The sequence below is a fragment of the Echiichthys vipera genome (assembly GCF_963691815.1).
Source record: "Echiichthys vipera genome assembly, chromosome: 19".
Classification (NCBI taxonomy): Eukaryota; Metazoa; Chordata; class Actinopteri; order Perciformes; family Trachinidae; genus Echiichthys; species Echiichthys vipera.
In genome coordinates this window covers 793,604-818,138 of record NC_139844.1, presented here as the reverse complement: position 1 = coordinate 818,138, position 24,535 = coordinate 793,604, and the positions used below count along the sequence as shown (strand labels likewise).

At 41.1% G+C, this 24,535-nt stretch overlaps 1 protein-coding gene across 1 annotated transcript in view; it reads right to left on the bottom strand.

Annotated features, from left to right (window-relative positions):
- ankrd6b (ankyrin repeat domain 6b) overlaps positions 1-24,535 on the bottom strand; it is a gene marked incomplete at its 3' end in the record, with an annotated part of 122,185 nt that overhangs the window by 49,973 nt on the left and 47,677 nt on the right. Inside the window, exons 3-4 of the mRNA XM_083933740.1 lie at positions 20,238-20,336; positions 2,116-2,214 (exon numbers count right to left, since the gene is read on the bottom strand). Of these exons, the coding sequence (XP_083789866.1) occupies positions 2,116-2,214; positions 20,238-20,336 (198 nt within the window). The remainder of the gene's footprint in view (positions 1-2,115; positions 2,215-20,237; positions 20,337-24,535) is intronic.

The window sequence follows — 24,535 nt, the reverse complement described above, 5'->3', positions numbered from 1 at the left end:
TCTAGCGCAATATCCTGGGTTGCACCAGCATATTAATGGCCTCAATTGAGCAGCAGTATAGTAAGCTTTTAAGCATGGGAGAGCGATCCCACCCTTGTTTGTTGCCAATTGTTAACTCTGATATCTGATTCTTGGCCCCTGTCCCTGCCAAATTAACCGCAAAATGTGCATATCCTACTCATGAAATTGGTGGTCAGGTATATCTAGTGGAAGGGACTAAAAGAGATACAGCAATTTTGGCAAAATAACAACTTTGACAGATTCCACGCGTGACCCAAAATTAAGAAAATGTATAAGACACTATCTCCTAATGTCTTCCCCAATCTTTTTTCACAGGGGGAGGTAGTTAAGCATTCTCAAATCTATTGGAATATTTACCCACAAATATCTAATTGAATCAGAATCCCAAATCAAGTTGTACTTATTTTTCACACTTGGCTCTAATTAAAACAGAGAATTTGTGTTTTTGTAACATTCAGCTTTTATCGCGAGAAGGATCCATATTGTTTCAAAAGTACAAATAACCGTGCCAAAGAATGTTCTAGGTCGGATTAATACACCAATACATAATCAGCAAATATCGAAATTGTTTGTTCTGCTCCTTTCATTACTATTCCTTTAATATTATCTTCCTGAATGATCCATTGGCTCAGGATCCACTGTGACTTTAACACAACTCTACTTTTACTGGGGGAATGAGGCTAAGCAGATTACAGGTACAGTGGTTTCTCTATGATTATTGGATTCTTTAATGCAGTCATTGCAATGGCTTTGGAATTCCACGTTCTTCTGACTGACTGTGAGCTAAATGTGCCATTAGCCTCTGTGTGTGTTTGAGGGGAAGCCTTAGGGACTTCTAGGAGGCCCAACATATCAGCATTTTAAATGTCATTAAATTTATTTCAATGAATAATAATTATCTCTTTTAATTCTAATTTCAGCCTAATTTCCTAAGGGCGTGTTTCCATTACAACAAAAAAAGGCCTGAGAGGGATTTACGAGACTCCGGAGGTGACGTACCACTCTGAAAGTGTGTCGATTGCCGGTGATCAGCTGATCAGTGATACAGCGGCTCGCTCTTTCTCAAAGTGAGAAATACAGAATAGTTGCAATTTGATTTAACAGGGCCCGTATGATTCACAACGTCAACTTATGTAACATGTTATTACATTCACATTAAGTAACATGAAATAAAACACTCTACCTGAAAATGACCATGAACCTCAAGTATGTAGCTGTGTGTGTGTGTTGATGTAGTAAGTGACGGGTAAATCAGCCAATCAAATGCTGCTATTAGTGGGCGGAACAAAAAAACATTGCTCTACCAAAGAGATTCTTTGGCCCTATGTCTCAAAGCAGGCCACACTGACATTTAACTGGGTCAGTGGGCGGGAAGAGTATCAGAAGAGAAGAGAATCAGTAGCCTACGGCTTAGGACATCAGAGTAGACAACAACACTGCAGTTAGCTTGATAACATTGACTTTTTCATGGCATGCTTTCGAAGATAGAGACCAACTCCAGCATTGGAATTAACAGAAAAGGGGAAAAGTGTTGAAAGGCATTTAAGACTGACCGTTATCAACGCTGGCTGTGGATGACAAGAACACTAACAGGTTCTTTCCTCAGATAAATTGTCTGCCGGGGCCAACAGTGGATTTAGAAGTCATCCCACCGTCACCAGGGTTCTACTGTACACCTGAACACTAGGTGAGATTAAAATTATTTGGGGATGTCAGAGTGGACCTTAAGCTGAATGAGCAGCACTGCGAATTCTGTCTCACAACAACAATCAGAAAGAATAGATCCCTGATTTTATTTTACTCCAAATCAAAGCTGGCTTGTTCATTTTGCATTGTCATGTCACTTCATACCTGGTCATTATAACACTTAGGCCATCATTTTGAGTACAATTGGTCTAAATAAGCAAAGTTGTGGCATATTTTGATGATGATTTTGACGTGGTTTATAATCTGGCGTTGATTGTGTGTATGTGTGTGTTAGTATGTTAGTATCCAAAAAAAATTATGACTTTGCGACATTGAAGGCTCAGTACCAGACCCCACAGGTTGCTATTATATAGCATTATGTGTGTGTTTCTGTCCTTTGCTGTGCACCTTGTCCTGTCTGTCCAGTGCACACCCTTCCTGGATAAGAGCCCTGATGACGTCGCTGTTTCCCACCATGGCAGCCCGCTGTAACGCTGTCTGCTCGCCCTGACAACAGACAGACAAACACACAACACTGATGGTATGTGACACGAAAGACAAGAAAAAGAGCAACCATCCAAAGAAAAACTATTACATCGTGTGAAAATACTTTATTTTACTTTGTGTATTGACTAGCCAGCTCCCCTTCATGCAATCAAGATCCATGAATCTTACAGGAAATTCTATTTATTTTTAAAATCAATAGACATTTATTTAAGAGTAGGCTCTCTAGAAGTGCTGACCAATTAGAGGTGATTGAGTCCTGTCAATTTATCATTCTGTTTAAGGAATTTGTTTATATATGTTTGTGATGGATGCATTTACCTGTCAGCTGATAGAAAAGAAAACTATTAAATTGCATATTAAACACAGGCTGCATGTTAGACCTTCAGCCACACAGGAATTTGCATTCATGAATGTACATTTTACAATGACAGAATTACAACATTTTTGGTAAAACACTTATTTTCTTGCTTTCTGAGGGTGAGATGACGAAATGGAAATTAGTCAATTTTCCATCCAAGCATAGTGCAGGTTTTAACTGAGTTAAGGTTTTGTTTTTACCTCAGGTTTTTGTATGTGCACATGGAAAATGAACATACAAACAGGTGGATGGGTACTGAAACCTGGTTCTAAATATGCCCCGGGGCAAGATTTTGTAAGGCCTCATTATCAATAGGCTCTGAGGTCATCGGTTCTGCTACAGTCCTCACATTCCTCCTGAACAGACTGTGTCAGAGTCTATCCTCCGGTGCAGGGGGCGGGGCTTGGTGCTGCCTGTCTGTCACTCTCTCACACGCGATGATGTTGGAAAAGTAAAGAACCAAGCGGTCCAAAGTGAGGCTTTATTTCACCAACATTGACGCAAATAGTAGGCTCATGCTCGTTGCCCGTGCAACAAAATTTTTGCGTGTAAAGGAGGTAACATGAGCAACCTCTCTGCATAATATGCATTGTTTTCGACAGCCTACCTCACAACTCTCCCATTCCCCCATCCACCTCAGGTATGTTAAGTTATGCTAGCAGTATATTATGCTCTCAGAGCCCACACAGAGGGGTAATAATACATTTTTATGTTGTTGTGAGTAATATATACAGTGGAGATCAAAATTAGAGAACAAATTATTAACACTTGATTTATTCTGCAATATTGTAATTTTTCATTGTTCAGACTTTGATAGAATACCCACTGTGGCTATACCACTGCTGTACTAGCATGTTTTTTAAATAACCATGGCACTTCAACAAAAACCTTTATTTTGGGAAAAAAACAGTAACCACTGTGTCAGAAGAGAAGATTTTTACCAATGTTTTCTTCTATAGGATTCAAAAATGAATAGGAAGTGTAGAGGCCACAGTTTTGAATGACTTCAGCATATCTGCTCCCACAGGACATCACTAGTTTCACACTCTGCTCTGGTTTGATCTTGGTCCATACTTCTTCAGTCTCTTCCACAGTTCAGTAACTGTAGTGGGTTTCTTAGACTTTACTTAGTTGCCAAGGATTTTCCAGAGATTCTCTATGGGGTTTAGATCTGGACGGATGATTTTTTTGGTAATAAACACAGCTAAAATTTCCACGTGTTTCTGCTGAGAGCACAATGAATGTCCCAGCAAACCATTTATCTCAAAGTTTCAGAAGACACCGATATGCACTCTATCACAACTTTAATGGCTAAGGATTTGCGTCTGCACTGCAGCCTCCGGACTCGAAAATATTTTACTTACACAGTGATCTTCAACCTCTACAACATGACGAAAACCAAATCATGGAATCACTTTAGAAAGAGGGTAGGGTAGCTTCAACATATGGTGAACACATGGTCATCCTTTGTCACAGAATCTTATGTCACTGTAACTGAGCATTTTATCACAGATGAGTGGCAGCTAGTGTCTCATGTGCACCTAATGAGAGCAGTGACTGAGAGCCACATGGCTGCAAATATAGTTGAACTGTTTTGGATTTTATATTATTTATTTGTCAATAAGGGAATCTTATTGACAAAAATTAATTTATTAATCCCATAAGGGGAAATTCAAGTTTTTCACTCGGTTATTATATTCATGTTTCACACACACAGGCCCAAAATACACACACAACAGGACCTATATACATGCAATTAGTGGAGAGATCTGCCAAAGGGATCGGCACCCTGAGCAGTTGGGGGTTCGGTGCCTTGCTCAACAGCACCTTGGCAGTGCCCAGGAGAGGAACTGCCACCTCTCCTGCCACCAGCCAGATATATTACTGACTCCAGTAATGATGTTAATATGGTCCCAATATATTTATACAAACCACAGCTGGGAATCTCAAATAGCTCTATTCAGAGTCCAGTGTGGTTCATATAACCATATGAAAGAACTGACATACAGTCCCAGGAAAAAGGTAAAGCTTGCATTTACGCTTAGCCATAAATGGAATTCTGCATACAGAGCAGATTAGTGGTGAGTGATAATTAATGTGGAAGAAAACATGATTGAGAAAGTGAATAACAGGACGAGGTCACAGTGTTCTGGGGACATAGGCCTGATAAGCACACATTTTGTTTAGAAAACAATAGAACTGTATTTGGGCATGATGACGTCTGGACACAAAGTAGACTCTACTTATTGTAAATGTATGGGTGTGTATTGGAAAGACCTGATGGGGCGTGTAAACGTTGTCAGCACACGGACATCAATATAAGATGGGAAGTTCTGTTAAGAGACACTTGGAATTTAGGAATGTAGGATCTAGAATCTTGGAAATTGAAACTCTGTGATGAGTGTGAAACTTTCAATTCAATAAATTGTGTGTGTGTGGTGACCGGTCATTGTGGTTGTGATACGGGGAGTGGATGAGGGTTTCAATAAAAAACAGGACTGGATTTTTGGTATTGGCTTAAGAGAGTATTTCCAAAGAGTTTGGAAATATAATATGGAGGGGCATGCGCTTTAGAGTCTGTCTATGTAGGTCACAGGCTGACCCGCTACCGCCACGGGCTGATCACCTTGGTACTACAGAGTCAACTAAATCATCTATATATACGTGAAAGGAAATTCACTAGAAACTGAGCAGGATATGTTTGAGCACTGGATAAAGATATGATACACACATACAGCAAACAGGAAAAAGTGTCTAAAAAGCTCTATCCGCTTGTTAAGTCGTGACGTAGCAACGTCCGTTAATACTGTTTCCGGGTCCACGCTGGTGGCTGAGGCGCGCCTTTTCAACATGCCACAGTGCTGTGTCCCCTGTTGCTTGAACAGATCAGAGTAAAAAAAAACTGCTGGTATTCAGCTGTCATTCTTCCGCTTCCCTTGCGATGAAAGAGAGAAGAGGAAATGGCTGCAGTTGATAAGGTAAGTTACTATTCTTATGACGTTACGAATAAAGAAAAACAAAAGCCGTGTTCGCTACCTAGCTAACGTTAGCACTAACTCGCAAAAGCCAAACCGGCTCTTTGCAGATACCCCTGATATAACCTAGGTTATGGGTTAAGTTAGGGTGTTTGTTGTTATGAATTCAAATCTTTGTGTTTCGATCTTCAGCCCTTTTTCTAGCTAGACGCGAGATAGCTAGCTAAGGCGGCTAGCTAGGTGGCCACCCTCACGTTTCAACCGAAACATGAAGATGTGGATAACTTAGCGTTAACGTTAAATACCAAATGATAGCCGGGGCGTCTATTTGTTTGTTTCAACCACTTAACAGACCAGGTGTTTGAATTGAGACTCGGATAATTGACACCTGGCTGTTATTTAGCACAACGTTATATCAGAGGTATCCGTTTTGATGGCATCTGTGCTGCCCAGCTCAATTTAGCTAATCATGGGTATCAGCAAAGGGCCGGAGTAGCAACAGGTTTTTGTTCTAACCATGGAAGAGCACAGCTGATACTGATGTCATCATGTTACCTGTTTAAATCCTGTCCTAACCAGTTCTCATTAACGTTATGCATATACATTAGTGCACAACCTGTCTACACATGCTACCACAGCATTATAATCTATTTTACTACTATTTTTTAACTTCTGCACTATTTAATGTCTTAGATTCTTAATTTTGTTTTCATTTTTAGTTGCGTGTTTCTTTTTTCTATATATTTTGTTTGAGCATTGTTGTAGGGAGCCCCAGATTTGCGATTTTCATTGTCAATGGCTGCTTCACTGTAATTGTTGTGCACATGAATAATAAAGAACAAATGTAATGATGATCAATTTCTTTCTTCTTTTTCTTTTAACAGGCGTGAAAACTTCACCCCAAACTGCAACTCCAGGGTGTGCAGTTGGCACTTCCCCGATGGCAAAGCTGCTGGGCCATCGCGGTTTGCATGGAACGAGGGGAAGATCCTACAACACCCCGACCACTTAAGCCATACCCATAAACGGAAGAAGCAAGCACAAGAAACACCTACCAATGGTGAGGAGGAAGGAATCCATCAACTACACAATGCTGAAATTGCAACTGCACAGACACCTAGTACATCTAGTCATGTGGTGCTTGAGATAGAGAATGAGATGCTGAGAGAAGAGAATGAGAAATTGAAAAAACAATTAGAGAAATAGAAGCAAACTTTTTCCTTCAGTCAAATTTCCAACAATCCTGACAGAGTCCAATATTTCACCGGATTGCCTGATGCTGCCACCGTCCTGTTTTTGGAGGCGCTTCTTTCCAAATTTTAGTTACAATATCATTCTGATTGGACTGTCCAAATGATGCCCCTTGTAGATCAATTGCTTCTGACCTTAATGAAGCTTAGACTTAATTGCGGCCACGTAGACCTTGCAACAAGGTTTAGTTGTAGCACAGCCACAGTAACAAACATCTTTATCACCATCATTAGTGCGCTGTATGACATTTTGTATGTTGGTCTGCTCGAAAACAACATCCCCTCGACAGCCAAGAACCAAACATCGCTGCCAGACTGCTTCCGGCCCTTTCGTAACTGTAGGATCGTGCTTGACTGCACCGAGGTTGCAGTCTCTAACACGGAGAGGCTCGACACACAGAGCCATTTGTACAGCCAGTACAAAGGACGGACCACACTGAAGGCTCTAATTGGTGTGGCTCCTAATGGAGTGATTACCTTCGCAAGTGATTTGTACGGAGGGAGTGCCTCAGACAAGGCAATAACAGCTGACTGTGGACTTCTCCAACATCTACAACCAGGTGATATGGTTATGGCTGACAAGGGCTTTACAATTCGGGACATTTTGCCAGAGGGGGTTTTGCTGAACATCCCGTCTTTTCTTGTAAATGGACAGTTCACACAGGAGGAAGTGAACAATAACAGACTAATCTCCAGTGCCAGGATACATGTGGAGCGATCCATTCAGAGGCTGAAATTGTATGGCATTTTGCACCACATCCCATACCAGTTCAGAAAAAACATCAACAAGATATTGAAAGTGTGTGTGTGTCTCACAAATTTACAAACACCCATTCTCCGTGAAATTGAATGAATGACTGAATGAACGAATGAACTAGAGCTGCAACAATTAGTTTGATCTACATGAATAATACTTTTTTATTTTTACTACATGAAGTTAATAATACTTGCAAACTTGTACTACTGATTCTTTAACTACATGAAGCTAATAATAATTGCATTCTTTTACTTGATTAAGCTAATAATACTTATGTACTAGGGCTGCAACTATTCCACAGACGAGGGGCAGCCGAACAGAATGCATATATACAGATATTTATACAGAATCTATACAGATATTTATACAGAATCTATACAGATTTATACAGATATATACAGAATCTATACAGATATATACAGAATTTATACAGATATATACAGAATCTATACAGATATATGCAGAACCGATGGTCCATCATACAGTATCAAGCTGCTGAGGAGTGGGAGATGAAGTGTGCGTAGGCTGCTGAACTTTTTCATTAAATCATATGATCTTTTTGTGATGGTGTCAATTTTGAATGTCGGTATCGAATGTGTAAATAGATGTCTGTGTTTTTGGGATGTTTTAATGTTAAAGGGAGACCTTGCTGGTTTAATAATTTACAAATGTGACAAAATGTGTGGTAGGAAACAGTCCTTATAGAAGGTTTCCAGTGTGCCAATGTTAGCAGCCCATGTTGGGTCTTTGAGCACTTGCAGGATGACATGGTCTAGAGGAGTCCAAACAAGTAGGTGACAACTGTTTGCTCTGGTCAGGTGTAGGTTGCCCTGGATCTGATGCCAGTAATTGTGATTTTGTTTGAGTGACAGGGAACCAGTTACCTCATCTAACACCAGAAAAAAATCAGTACTCTCTGCTGCCTGCAGGACAGTTTTGGTTCTCGCTGACCACGGACACTTCACCTCAATAATGCAGTCATCAGACACTGTCCCATCTGGAGATCCACCAAGTAGGCCACTGTCAGACAGGAACACTCCCCTCTCCTGGATACTGGAACCAGTGCGCTCTGTGTACTCCTGCTTTGCCCTTGACTCATGGACGATTCCCCAATCACATGCCTTGAAAAAAAAAAAATAGCACTTAGCGCCTGGAGAGAGTGGGGAGATGCCAAAAACATGCAGGGCAGTAACTCCCCAGGAGCAGGTTGGTGACTACTTGCTTATTAAGTGTATTCTTAGGAGCACAGATGCCTTCAATACAAATAATCATTTATTACCCACAACATACTTTAGATCCTTCTTTGAGGTTGTAATGGCCAAGCAGGGTTTTGAACAAGGAAGGCGGGTAAGAGTTTCGCTTGACCGCTGCCAAGACCAAACCGAAGTTGCTGGCAGTGATTCGCTTCTTGCCATATGCTGACCTGTTATGAAGAAATCCAAAATAAGAGAGATGGTGATGGTTGCTGCTTAACACACCCTCTGCAGCTACAATTTCTCAAAGTTTCTGAAATGTTTAGCAGTTTCAGTTACTAGTTTTGTATTGTTTCTATTAATGCGTTTCTTACCATAATGCGTTCTTCGCTTGCCCAACTGTGGCTCCCTCAATGTGCTCCTTCTCCTGCTCAGTGACAGCAAGCAATGGCAGCACATAAAGAGTCTTATTCTCAGCTTGTGCAAAACCTGGGCTGGTCACCAAACCATCGAAAGTCTTGGCAGGGAGAGTCTGGATTTAATGTTAAGCACACAGTGTCAGATATTTTGAAATATCCGCATACTTTTGGCCACATAGTGTATTCAAAATACCTTTAAATTAAAGGGGAGAGTCTGATGTCTGTAACTTGCAAGGAGTTTACAGACATATCTGTGTAGTTTACATTACGTGTCAAACCAAATTTGTCAGGGGCCTAAACTATGTAATATTTGTTTTAACTACACATTACACTAGTTTGACACCCCTGGTTCAAGTTATGAGAAATTATGAAAATATTGCTTCAAAAGTTGCTCAAACTTGACATTATACAAAATTATTGAGTGTGGGATGACTATACTCTAGCTGAATTGTCACTGGTTTAATGTAGTGTAATTGTGATGTTTCTGGTAAAATACAAATGACATAAATCGTACCTGAGGTGTATCTGGACTCAAAATCCACCCCATTCCAGCGAAACGCCCAAGTTGTGACAAGGACGCAAGAGCCCAATCCTTGTCCTCCTGGGTGACGGGTCTTTTGATTCCAGCTGAAATAATAGTTATTGAGATTATTTCAAGTGTTGATGGGTCATTCTATAATTAGGGGTACATGTCATGTCCATAGAATTTATTTATTAATTAATTAATTTAGTCACAAAGCAATAATTCATTTTACATCAAGGCACATTTCTCTTTTATTTAATACAAGAAGTCAACAGATCCCATCATTTATTTAGCAAACAATGTATATACTAAATTTGAACCCTTTTTGCTGTCTGATTTGCTAAATGTCAGGTTTTGCTCTTCAGATTAAACCTAAATTGCATGTTTTTGTATAATATTTTCATAAATATTTGTTCAAAACAAGGTTAAGCAAATAAATTAAACCAACAACCACATCAGTATCACTTGTAAATTAATTACTAACCTCGTGTTGTGGATGGTGTCATCTCAGACACTCTCTTGGCTGCAATCTGATCTGATTTTGGTGTCTTTGCCCTCCTCCACGCGCATTCCACGTCGGTGCGTGACACGTTTTTCTCCACCCAAATCAGCAAGGCTGCCATATGGTGGCACTTGTCTCTGCCGATTGGGCACTCACAGGCACTGTACCTCACTGCCTGACCCTCAACATGCACCTATATTGAAAACAGTTTTACCGCTCACCCTAACACATCTAAAAGACATTGCCTGCGCTGTGTTTATATTTTCAACAATGCTTGTGTAGCTAGACAGGGGGTGGCAGATCATTAAATGTCAACTAGCCTAACTTCACTAACCCTCCAAAACCTGGCTCATACATATTTAGTTTTTCAACTTTGTTTACGTCCAGAGTTATAGCAGTAGTGGGGTGGATTCCAGAAAGCGGGTTTAGTGAAAACCTGAGATGAGAGAAACTCTGGGTTTCAGTTCCAGAAAGAGAGGTAACTTAAACTCTGGGTCAGTTACTATGATAACAAACCCAGACGTTCTCTCTGTCTCCTCCCTCTCACAGAGCCAGACACAGTTTATTACCTCATCGATTCAGTCTGTATCAAACCGCATATCTAATCACAGACCAAATTATTACTGGATCAGATTGTGAGTTTACAGTCATTTCTCTATATCTTTAATCTCTATATATTTGAACTTCAACTATATCTCTAATCTTCAATTGCTGGCCCCTGTGTTTTATCCCTGTCAGATTAAAGATGTTAGCTACAGCCAACACAGTACACAATAAGCCATACACAGTCAGATTCACAACTTTATCATCTATTAAGAAATGTAAGTCTGTAAATGTAAGTCTAAATGATGTATTAATGGACACCACTGAATAAAACTTCATTGTGTTAACTTATTGACACCTTTCCCTGCTCTGACTGAGGTTTCTTTTAAAGATAAATGCACACAGTTCGCATATTTAAATGGCGGCGCTGCCTTTTATTTACTCGTTGCGGTGAAACGTAGTATCGGCGCTCCAGCTTATTTGGACCCGAAAACTCAGATTTTCTATCGCAGGGTTCAAGTCAGAGTTCAGGGTTAGGCTGAGTTTGTTAAACCAGCTTTCTGGAATAGACCCCTGGACGTTTGTTTTCTGTGTGTGTGTTTTAAATAATACATATCATCTTTAGATGTCAACTAGCTAGCTAGTTCACGGCTAACTTCTAACTCACCTCAACCTGGTAAACTTTTTTTTTCATGGATGCCTGGACGCTACCCTTGATTATTCCACCTGGCAAAACAGCTACACTGACGACTCTATTGGAGTTAAAAGAATTTAGACCCTTTTGTACTCTCAATGGTGCCTCGCTAAAAAAGGAAGTTATTGTAAAGAGATTGACTGGTTCCGTCATAGTCGCTTGTTTTTTCCGATCTGAAAGAGCGCTGGACCCGGAAAAGGATGTTACGTCACGCGTGACGTCAGACTTAACAAGCGGATTGAAAGGTTCACAAATAAGTAATTCAGTCAGTAAGGCGACACACTGCTTATGAAAACTCCCACAGAAATATATATAAACTCATACAAACAAGGCTCGAAAGCTGCGGGGCAAGCTGAAATACAAAGATTCTCTGATCCACATATTCGAGGACTACTGTCCTGAGATACTGAAACAACGCTCAGTGTATCGCAATGTCATTAAGGAGCTGTATAACCTCAGCCTCAAACCAGCCCTCCATTACCTGGCTAGGCTGTTCATCACAACCACAGAGGGGAAGAGGAGACAGCTCGCTTCGCTCAAGGATGCCCAAGATTTTAGCAAATCTCACCGCCGACACTAAAACGGATCTACGGAGGACTGATTTAATGGGGCACGTTCTCGCAGGTCTACCATGGTAATCTGACAGGCTATGCTAAATGGGGGCTTTACTCCAACATTGTTGTTGTTGTAAGCAATTAGCCATGGTTGTCGCTCTGTTTAATTGAAATGTCTAACCCAGTGACTGACAGTTGAAGGACTGATAAGAATTCAGTACAGTTAAGTGCTGTGTTTCTTTACACTGGCGAGGCCTGCCTGTGTTTAAACTGTTTTCCTATTACGTTATGCTATCAGTTGGGATCTGATTTTAACCTGGCTGTTCTTAACAGGTAGCCATGCCTGGCGCCAGGTTACCTTGTTATTACTACCCTTTCAACTTAAGGCTGATGTAAATTCACTAACGTTTTATGTATGTCTGTTTTCTATTATGGTGATGGTATCTCATTTAGATGAAATGGCTTTACCTCTGTTAAACTCGAGAGTATTATATTTCTTCATATGTATGTGCATATGTATGTATGTGCGTATGTACTGTATGTATGTATATATATATATATATATATATATATATATATATATACGGTATATGTGTGTGTGTGTGTGTGTGTGTATGCATATACAATATATGTGTATATACATATGTGTCCATATCCAGTCCACCTGCACAGCTCTTAACTTTAGTTTTATTAAAAATTTTAATCTATTCTTTTTTAAACTTGACGGCATTCACCCAAACAGGATGGGTAGCAGTATGTTAATGGCAAACATTAACCACACCATTCAATAAAATTCACGTGCATGACTGTTTACCTCATACACCCCCTTCTCCCCGGAACATCCACCGTCACCTCCAGCCTCCCGGTCTACGTTTTCCCCCGCCAGCGCCCTCTGCCGACCACACCTGTCATTACCACCAGAGTTTCTTCTCACACCCGCCAGGATTCCCTACAACACAACATACCTCAGGCCACCGTCCTTTGTGTCCATGGTCTTCCCACCATGGAAACAATAAAAATCTAATTCAGATCAATCTGAAAACTCCCCAGTCTTCTGCCAGCAACTCCCCATCTCCTCCAGTCAACTTCTGTCTTTCTAATGTCAATATTTGAATTGAATTGCACAATAAGTCCTTTTTTATTTCAGGATTTTATTACTTTTAATATGGTGGACTTTTTTTCATCAACCCCCCAAAATTATAAGCTTTTACATCAACCCGGTCTAACTGGGATGGCGAGTAGGTTGATGTTATGATGCTTTTATTTCATTTGAACACCTTGGTTTTATGATAAATTAAATAACTCCTAATCATTTACAGACCCCCGAAACCCAACAGTGTTATTATCCAAGAGTTTTTAAGAGTTTTTATCTAACTTTATGTGTAAATACGGCAGGGTTCTTATCTTAGGTGATTTTAATATCCATGTCTGCTGTCCGACTCAAAGTTTTATCACAGATTTTTTAGATGTTTTAGATTATTTTATACTCACCCAAGCTGTAAATGAACCCACTCACTGTAAATGTCCTACACTAGACTTGGTTTTTATTCAGTGGTCTCAGCCCCAAGAACCTAAGATCTGAGGATATCTGTGTGTTCGATCATAAAGCAATTTTATTCAATGTGGTTTTAGTTTGCCCTTTTCAAATGAAAAAGAAGAATTTTAAACAACAGCCCACACACCAACTGAAAAGATGTTGCAGGAAAAATGAAAGAAATTGGAAAAAAGACTGGCATCCATGTTTTAAGAAAATATGGAAAGATTGAATCAAAAAAATATCAAAATGCAGTAAAAGAAGCAAATAAGACCTTACTTTTCCAAACTGATTTTAGAGAACCGTTCTAACCCCAGAGTTTTATTTAAGGTTTTAGATTTAGTCACCTCCCCCTCTCCCTCCAAATTTACTGATGCAACACAACAGACCTGCAAGGAGTTTTTACAGTTTTTTAAAGAAAATGTCAATTTTATTAGGCAACAGATCACTCCCCCAGACAGTATTTTATCCACCAGTAGAGGCTTTTTTTTTTAAACACATTTTTGCGATTTTCAACCTGTTTCCCTTTCTTTCTTATCAGACATTTGATCAGACATGAAACCAACCACATGCAGCCTTGATTTTATTCCTACTAAATTTCTAAAAGAGGTTTTTAACACAGTTGGACCAAGTATTTTATCCATTGTTAATAGTTCTTTAACCCATGGCGTTTTTCCCTCTGTTTTTTTTTTAAATATTTTATCTTTATTTAGGATGGACAAGTAAAAACACCTGCATAGTAACATTTAGTGGACATAAAACACATGTCCTTCCAGTTCTGTTTGTTTGTTTTGAGTCAAGAAGAAGGAATGTAACACCAGACATCCAGGCAAACAAGTCCAAAGAGTATAGTCATGGATCGTGGATCGGGTGACGTCATCCTTTATGTTGTCTGCTCTCCTCATATTAAGTCATGTTTCACAGCAATTGAGATAGAACAACATCAGTAGATATTCATTATCCTTTTGAGGACAGTACTGACACTTAGCCAGGGGTAGATAGAGAAAAGAGAAAAAAACTCTGATACAACTTTATCATAGATGGAACGATTTACATGAGACTATGTACAGGAACCAGAGTGGCCACCTTCTGCTGTCATAGAAGTATGACAAGGGGGCGGCTGTGGATCAGTGGTAGAGTGGGTCGTCCTCCATTCAAAAGAATGGCAGTTTTGATCCCCAGCTCCCCTGCACATTTAACTTTGGACAATCCCAGAAGATATAGTAGTGGTTAGCTATAGTTGAGCCGGAGGTGGAGTGTTTACTGCAGATTTTGGTCGGATGAAAATATTAAAAAACAGTCGGACAAGACGCACAAAAACTCAGAGGTCTATGGAAAGATTTGTAAACAAAGCGACGCATCGCGATGACGTCAATCAATGCGTGTGACGTGGTACGGCTTGATGACGTAGGGACAGCAAGAAGCATTTGCGCGAGGCCCAGGCAGTGTGAGTACAAATGGGCCTGGGGCGCGGGGGGAGAGGGAGGGGGGACAAGTACCCTAAAGCCCGGGGCGCGGTGCGGATTCCTTTTCTCATTTACCTTTAATATATAAAGCGTTATTACCAGTGGTATGGGAGAGAGCTGTCTACAGTTTTGAAATGGAGTTAGAAGGGGTCAGGGTCATGGTCATGGCAGTATTCAAAATGTAGTAAAATTCTAATTCAACATCTGAAAGTTCCGTCAGTTTATATTCATGATTAATACATGGTCGTAGCTGAAAGCATCTATAAAATTCGTTTCGTGCCACCCATGTCTTACCCACAAGGACTCAAAACTGTGCACAGTGTTTCTTTGAGTAAGTGAAGAGAATGTTGTGAGACCATATATTGTCCATGATTTGAAATCCGAGTCATAAGCAAACCATCTGAAAATTCTTAACATTCTATGGATCTCAAAAGAATTAATTACCTTTTGCCAGGCTTGGAGTGTGTGGGTCAACCAGGGGTTCTCCAACTTTTCTATATGACACATTAGACCCATATCCGCCACTGTTTTGACTGACTGGACTCCTTTCACCTAGTTATATAAGTTTCATTACACCAGAATGGAAGGGGAGCTATTTTTGCAACATAATAGTAATTCCTTAAACAGGGGAGACCCAACCTTTCACTTTCCTTGGCGAGTTGAAGGCATTATTTTAAGCATATTTAATTCTTGGTTTCCGGAACATTTCGAACATAAGGATGCTCATAAGTGTACGTGGTACCAGAGCACCCTAGGCCAAAGGTCGATGATTGACCAACTCAGGGTCAGAGGATGGGGGAAGATTCTGGACAGACCAGGTAAGCCCAAATGAGTAGTGCGGGTGAACTGGGAACGTCTGGAGGAGACCCCTGTCCGAGAGATCTTCAACTCACACCTCCGGCAGAGCTTTTCTGACATCCCTTTGGAGGTTGGGGGCATTGAACCAGAGTGGGCAAAGTTCAAAGCTTCCATTGCTGAAGCTGCAGCGGTGAGCTGTGGCCTCAAGGTCTTAGGTGCCTCAAGGGGGGGTAACCCTCGAACACCCTGGTGGAAACCAGTGGTCAGGAAAGCTGTCCGACTGAAGAAGGAGGCCTTCAGGGATATGTTATCCCAGAAGACTTCGGGCCACAAGGGCTGCAGCCTCTTCTGTGTCAGACGCAAAGTAGCGGGTGTGGGAGGAGTTCGGAGAAGTAATGGAGAAGGACTTTCGGGCAGCACCAAGGTGCTTCTGGAAAACCATTCAACACCTCAGGAGGAGGAAACGGGGAACCGTCCAAGCTGTTTGCAGTAAGGACGGAACGCTGGTGACCTCAGCCAATGAGGTAATCGGGCGGTGGAAGGAGCACTTTGAGGAACTCCTTAATCAGACTAACACGTTCTCTTTTGTAGAGGCAGAGCTGGAGGCTGATGGGGAATCATTGTCAATATCTCTGGTGGTTGTGGTTCCCCTATTTAAAAAGGGGAACCAGAGGGTGTGTGCCAATTACAGGGGTATCACACTACTCAGCCTCCCTGGTAAAGTCTACTCCAAGGTGCTGGAAAGGAGGGTTCGTCCTATAGTCAAACCTCAGATTGAAGAGGAAAAATGCGGATTCCGTCCTGGACGTGGAACAACGGACCAGCTCTTCACTCTCGCAAGGATCCTGGAGGGGGCCTTGGAGTATGCCCATCCAGTCTACATGTGCTTTGTGGATCTGGAGAAGGCATATGACCAGGTCCCCCGGGAGATACTGTAGGAGGTGCTGCGGGAGTATGGGGTGAGGGGGTGACTTCCGTGGGGCATCCAATCTCTGTACACCCAAAGCGAGAGCTGTTTCCGGATCCTCGACAGTAAGTCGGATTCGTTCCCAGAGGGAGTTGGCCTCCGCCAGGGGTGCGCTTTGTCACCAATCCTGTTTGTGATTTTCCTGGACAGGATATCTAGGCGTAGTTGTGGTGGGGAGGGGTTGCAGTTCGGTGGGCTGAGGATCTGGTCTCTGCTCTTTGCAGATGATGTGGTCCTGATGGCGCAGTCGGTCAGTGACCCTCAGCACTCACTGGATCGGTTTGCAGCCGAGTGTGAAACGGCTAGGATGAGGATCAGCACCTCTAAATTTGAGGCCATGGCTCTCAGCAGGAAACTGATTGCTTACTCCAGGTAGGGAATGAGTGGTTACCCCAAGTGAAGGAGTTCAAGTACCTCGGGAAGAGTGAGGGGACGATGGAGTGTGAGTTTGGCCGGAAAATCGGAGCAGCGGGGGCGGTGTTGCAGTCGCTCTACCACACCGTTGTGAGGAAAAGAGAGTTGAGCCGGAAGGCAAAGCTCTCGATCTACCAGTCAATCTTTGTTCCTACCCTCACCTATGGTCATGGAAGCTGGGTCATGACCGAAAGAACAAGGTTGCGGGTACAAGTGGCTAAAATGGGTTTTCTCAGGAGGGTGGCTGGAGTCTCCCTTAGAGATAGGGTGAGAAGTTCAGCCATCCGTGAGGGCCGCTGCTCCTTTGCATTGAAAGGAGCCAGTTGAGTTGGTTTGGGCATCTAGTAAGGATGCCCTCTGGGTGCCTCCCTAGGGAGGTGTTCCGGGCACGTCCAGCTGGGTGGACGCCTCTGGAAAGACCCAGGAATAGGTGGAGAGATTATATCTCCACACTAGCTTGGGAACGCCTCGGGATCCCCCAGAGCTGGTTGATTTGGCCCGGGAAAGGGAAGTTTGGGGTCCCCTGCTAGAGCTGCTGTCCCCGCGACCCGACCCCGGATAAGCGGTTGAAGATGAGTGAGTGAGTGATGAGTGAGTGAGTGAGGATGCTTTTATGGACAGATTATTCCCCCTAACTCAATATCAGCTATTTTTGGCTCCCCTCCTGACATTGACCTCCCCACTGAGACGGGGCCTGACTTTCTCAACCTTGCTGACTCGCCGGCTGATTCTGCTTGATTGGGAGCTCACCCGCCCTCCATCATATACTCACTGGGTTAAAGAAGTTCTTTTTATTAATTTCAGAATCCCCCCCTCTTTTATTTATTTTAATAGGGGCAATGCAAGCAGCAGTGTGGCTCCCAGTACCAACGGTGGTGAATTTTCCATCGGTAAAACTCCACAGCCCACACACTACAAGTTATGGAGGTGAAATTTTGAACTTTGGATCAGCCCCCTGCACTTATGGCAGACACAAAAAATGACTCATGTTCACCAGCATGTGGCGCTATACTCAAGTTGAACGCGTTTTTGCTTGTAACTCCCACATCGTACTTCGCACATTCAAAATTCAGGCTTTCCCTGAACACACATGAATCTCGGGATATAGGCCACACCCATATCGCCTTGACTTTTTTTCCCGCAGGATCGCGATATATGCAAAAGCTACTTTTTCAAAACTCCTCCTAGGCCAAGTATCAGATCAAGAGGAAACTTGGTACACGTAATGTTTGGATGGTCCTGACCAAAAGTAACAAAATAATTTTGATACACTTATAAATGCGGAAGTTATAGAGGATCAATTTCCTGTAGAATACAGTTAAAACAGGAAGTGCTGCGTATCTTCCTCAAATTGTGTTGGATCGACACAAAACTTGGCAATCTAGTTTCCTATGTCTTACTGAGGCTTGCTACAAAAAAATCACACCAACCAACCACGACGGCGCTGTTATGCAGAATTCATATCTTAGCAATTATAATTCAGATTAACAAGAAACTTAGAATAATAGTTTCTGATGTTTGTCTGAGTCTTTGAGAATAATATGACATCAATCATCCTGGAGGTGGTGCTGTTTTGAATATCACTCATACTGGAGCATTAACCGTACAAGTTATGGAAACAAAACTTTCAGGGGAGGTATAGACTGGTTCCCTCCATGGAACACACAAAAAATGACATGTCCACCACAAGGTGGTTCTATAATCAAGAAAAAGGCTTTTTGGCCTCTAACGTCCACATCGTATAGTAAATTGCACATATAGATTTCTTACATCCACATGTTCTCTTAAAGGCGCTGGATCTTGGGATTTAGACGGCGGCACATTTCTGCCTAGTATTTTTGCACAAAAATTGCAAAAAATGAAAAACCTATTTTTTCAAACTCCTCCTAGGCTAAGAGTACGATCACCAAGATACTTTGCAGGAATTATCCTTTAAGCATATTGATGAAAAGTTACCAAAAGAATTGTAATTTTCCAAAACATGTATTTTATGAAAAACAACTTCCTGTATGTTGTACTAATATAAGGATACTTCCTTATATTAATACAACATACAGGAAGTTGTTTGCATATCTTCGCAATAATTAGTCCGAATAACATCAAGCCTGGCTGATAGTCTTCCATGGAAACTTCAGGCTCTGTGCAAAATTTGAGGTCAATCGTACATTCGTTGGCGCTGTTACACAAAAATGAAAAATACACAAATCATGCGAAAAATCTTAAAAACCTACTTTTGCGAACTCATCCTAGGCCAAGAGTCTCATCAGCATAAAATTTTGCACACAATCTTTCTAACCCTACGGTCAAAAGTTATCAAAACAAATTTCCTAATCCAAACAATATGAAAGTTATAGAGGAAAGACTTGGTACACTGGAGTCAAAACAGGAAATGGTGCATTACTTTGAAGTAGTTTCTCTGATTATCACACAACTTGGAAAAGTTATTTCCTGAGTTGCACTTAGGGTCTGTGCAAAATTGGCCACAAGTTGGGGCTGTTATTCAGAATTGAGTAATGCATGCATTATGTAAACAAACGCAATATCTACTAATTAACATACCTACACTTTCTTTTTCAAACTACAATCTGTGCTGTGTTCAAGCTGCGACTTGCCCATGGACCTGCGGGTTCGAATTGCATCGCCTCTGTGGGTCGCTAGGTCAGAGTTGCAAGGGGTGCTTGGACACCGTTGATTTATTTTTATTTACTTATTTTTTTTATCTCCTTTCTATCTCTCTCCTCGTCTTCTTTCTCTCTGCCCTTTTCTCTGTATGTGTATGTAGGTTTGTGGCTTGTCCCAGTCTGGTTCTGACCTGATGTGGTTGAGTTTGTGGGGGAGTGGGACGGGGTTCAAGGGATTTGTTGACATACTGTTGCAAATGTCCTTTTCTGTTTCTCCACACTTTATTGTCAGTGTTTTTGGAAAATCCCAATGAAAAGATTTTGGGGAAAAAAAAAAAAAAATAGAAATTAAAGCGAAAAGAGAAACAATTCACTGGTAACCACCAATGCAGAGAGCTCTAAGTGGAGGAAAATTGGAAAAATGTCTGCCGCCGCTCACAGATGACTCTACTCACATCATCTTGGATGTCCAGGCTGCAGCCAGCTCTGAGCAGGACATGCACAACCTCAATGTGGCCTTTGTAGGCAGCCAAGTGCAGGGGGCTTCTGCCATACTGTGAACACAAAACATACATAACTCAGCTAAGTGAACAAAACACCCCAGTGCACACAACATATGTACAGAAACTCCCAGCAGAAGCAAAGTCAAGTACAAACAAAACCCACCTCTTCTGTCCCAAACACAAAATCACAACCCAGTGAGTAAGATAATGCTGCAGAGTTAGTAACAGCAGTCATGGCTGGTGGGACTACTGAAGACAATCTGCTACAGAGTACAATCCATCTCAGTAATGAGTGAACTGAAAACAAACAAATACTTAATCCTTGGTTTTAGCGAATAGGGCACTATCAATGCACTGAAATGCACCTTTATCGCTCTTGCACATTAAAATCCACATAGCACATTGTAATATAGTGTTTATCTGCAATACTGTACTTTTATTTTATTGTTGTTCATATTTTGTATTTTATCTTATTTTTCATACTTCTGATTGCTCTGTACCACTCCTGCGATGACCTAAATTTCCCCTCGGGGATAAATAAAGTTATCTATCTATCTATCTATCTATCAGCACAGCTGTTCATGTTAGCTGAGAAGAGGATAAACTCTGCATCTGGCTAATATAAGGATAAGCAAAAAGGTTACTTAATTTTGGGGAGGTTCAAAGGATCAATTCCCCATCTCCATGTCTCCATGTAAATGTAGAAATAGCCCCAATAAAAACTAACAGGAAGCTCTGTGGATTATCTGGAGTATCTGGACATAGAAAGGCAGGTTGCTGTTAAATTTCTAAATGTAATTTTCAATGCTATGAGCACCACAGACGAAATTACATTTATCTCGACTACACTGGGGTGGATGCAGAAGCAATGAATAGAGTAATCAAGACAATTATCTACAAAAATATTTCTCTAGTTTACCTCAATCCCTGGATGAGCCAACAGGAGCCTTCCGCAGACAGACATCTCATCACAGGGCTACAGACTAACTTTTTTCCCTAGGAGCTAAGTTTTAGGAGCCCCGCCAGAAATTTTAGGGGCACACACAGTAAATTAATAATAGATGCAGAAATTACAATTTGCTTTTTCAAATTCAGTGTCACATTTTTATTGTGCTCTTTTGAAGATGCAACATATAAGGTAAACCGACAGCATCATATCTGTCATGACAGTAGCTACAATATTTAAAAAAATATACCATACATTCAGAATAAGGGGTGTGACGAAACAATACATGATAATTCGTGAATGAAAGTCCACAAGATGCGAAAAGATTTTAACACTATTTTAAAATGTCAGAATTTTCTTTGCAGGAGGTTGATTTTAGCAGAGAGCTGTGGTGGTGCTGCAGGTGTCTTTGCATAGAACTTTTGTTAGCCACACTGCAGCCTACGGTACTCAGGGCTGTGTTTTAAACCGTATTTACACTGACGGATCAGATCAGTCTGTTTATGTGTTTTAAAAATATGAACCGTATCTACACTGACTGATCAGATCAGTCTGTTTATGTGTTTTAAACATATGAACCGTATCTACACTGACTGAACAGATAAGTCTGTCACCTGCTGTCTCACTGGGTGGAGAAACAAAGTCAATGAATCAGTTAAACACTGTTGATTTTGTCCCATATATAAGTAGTTGCGGACATGACAACTACTTATATATGTATTAGTAAATTTCTGCTGTCACTCGGCTTGGGAGCGGCCGATAGACGGTCTGGTCCGTCAGGTCCCAACACTGTGACTAGCTGCAGGAGCACAGGTGTTACGTGTTTGTGTTACTGTGCTGACAGCACTCTCTTCTTATACTGCTTGCATATTGTTCCTATCTTACCTGTCACTCTGTTGCTGTTTAGCCTCACATATTAATATGGCGAGACCTCTGGTTGCACATGGACGTAAAATTCAGTTGCACACTCTAATTTTGGCTGCAAAATGCGACCATTTGGTCGCAGTCTGGAGCCCTGCCATCATTCATCAGCGCTTCATGAAGACGACGATTAATCCCTCTGAATAACTACCCATCTGTCACTGTATCCAACATTATATATACTTATAAAATATAAAATATAAGTTTAATATATATACAAAATATTGACACATGCCAGAAGACAGCTTGTAGAGGATATTAACTCTACAGTAGGGTTGACAATATCAGAACTTTAGGCTTAATATAATTTAAACAAGTGAGTTAAATAAAAATGGTATAGTTGTCATGAATAGTAAAATTAGCTATAGAGACCAAAACCGTTCTTTGTAGTATATCTGCTGTGAAGTTGGGCCTTTTAAAATGAGAACGCTACGCTCTGAGAATGCAGGGCTACTTGTCATTCTTATAGTCTCCAAAAGTAGAATGGGAGGCAGAGCCTTCAGCTACCAAGCTCCTCACCTGTGGAACAAACTCCCAAGTTTTATTCGGGAGGCAGGCACTGTCCCCATATTTAAGAGTAAACTTAAAACTTTCCTTTTTGATAAAGCTTACAGCTAGGGCTTACGAGCCCTTATCAATGTTGTTATTTTTAAGCTGATTTTGTTCTGCTTAATGATGCTGCTATAGGCCTAGTCTGCCGGGAGATAGTACTTTTCCTGATACTCTGAGCTTCTTTCCTCTCTGTTTGTAAAGCCAAGACAGGTGGCCGTCCTCCACAGACCTGGGTCTGTCCGACGTTCCTGTCTGTTATAGAGAAGGTTTTCATTGCCACCGTACTCTACGGGGGAATTGTTGGGTCCATGTAAATCATAAATAAGTCATAGTGTTGTCTTTACCTACTCTGTAAAGTGTCCTGAGATAACTTTTGTTATGATTTGGCACTATAAATAAAATTGAATTGAATTGAACATGGGGATCAATGGGGGATTGACATAACGATCGTCAACAGCAGGATATTCCTTCTTATAGTAACCAAGAGATATTAATACTCATTAAAAGCACTCAACACATCCAGACATCCGGAACATTACATCCAACATAATGTACTGCATGACAGAGCAGGAAGTCAGCATTCAAACTTCAAACACAAGATACAGGGAATTTCTGTTAATCTGTCATCTTACTGAGTAAATGCAGTTTAATTATACATCGACTGTGTATTCTCACACAACAGCACAAGCTGCATTACACCCCAGGCATTACCTTGGCGCTTGGAAGTTTGCGTGCATTTGCGTTTGTTTGGGTGCGGCTCGGCTCTGTATTTATGTGGTTTTAAGATTGAGTTACACTGGGCCAGTCTTGGAGAGAAGCCACCAGCTCAGGTAAACGGCAGGGAGCTTCTGTTGTCTGCACATTGACTGACGGTCTCTTTGTGGCTCTGTGGGTTGTTTTGTGACAGTTGGTATGTTGGGTGTCAATTTACATTGTAATTTGTGTCTTCAAAATTATTAATTATCTCTTATTGTTTATGTGTACCTACTACTGTCATTGTGCTGCTGCACCCTAAAGCGCACAGATCAACTTACCAACCTAATGGAACGCATTGATTTATCAGAATCAGAATCAGCTTTAATGGTCAAGTATGCACACATACATGGAATTTGACTTTGGTAGATGGTCACTCTCTCAGCCAGGTAACTTTTCCGGAGCAGAGAAATGTGATATGAAACAAGGCTCTGGTGAAAACTAGGAACAGGAAGAACTACAAGTGTCATTGTTTACATATTTATTTTTGATGTTAATATTTCCTTAAATAAATGGTTCAAATTCACATTGTTGTAGCCCTAGTATTGTTGCTCCAAGTGTATAGTAGAGAAAATAGATAATAGTTATTGGCTGAAGTGGAGCTACTAAGCTACTGTTGCCTTAGATGAAAATAGATAGCAGAATGAATGTCATACCTCCATCTTTTTTTTTTACTTTGCAAGTCTAAATTGCAATGCAAGTCAGTTATCTCATTTCAAGTTTGTAATGTTGAACTTTGGTGTAGACAGCTAGGAGTGCAGGAGTGAATCATTTCTTTTTATTGTTCAAAAATGAAAGAATTGTGTCATTGGTAGATAACAAATTTAAATAAACAAGGATAATGTGCATACAAATGTGCAGCAAAAATATATAATAATATAGTATATAGTCAGTATACACACTGTACTGTATACTGTATATACAGTATACACAGTATATACATAGTAGTGGCAGAATCTAAAAAAGGCCCAGCTGGAGGTGTCCCAGAGGAGCAGAGCGGAGAAAGATGGAGTTGGGTGGTATGGGAAGAGTTCTCAGAAGTAGCAGTGGGAGGTTTTTTGTTTTATTTTGGCCTCTG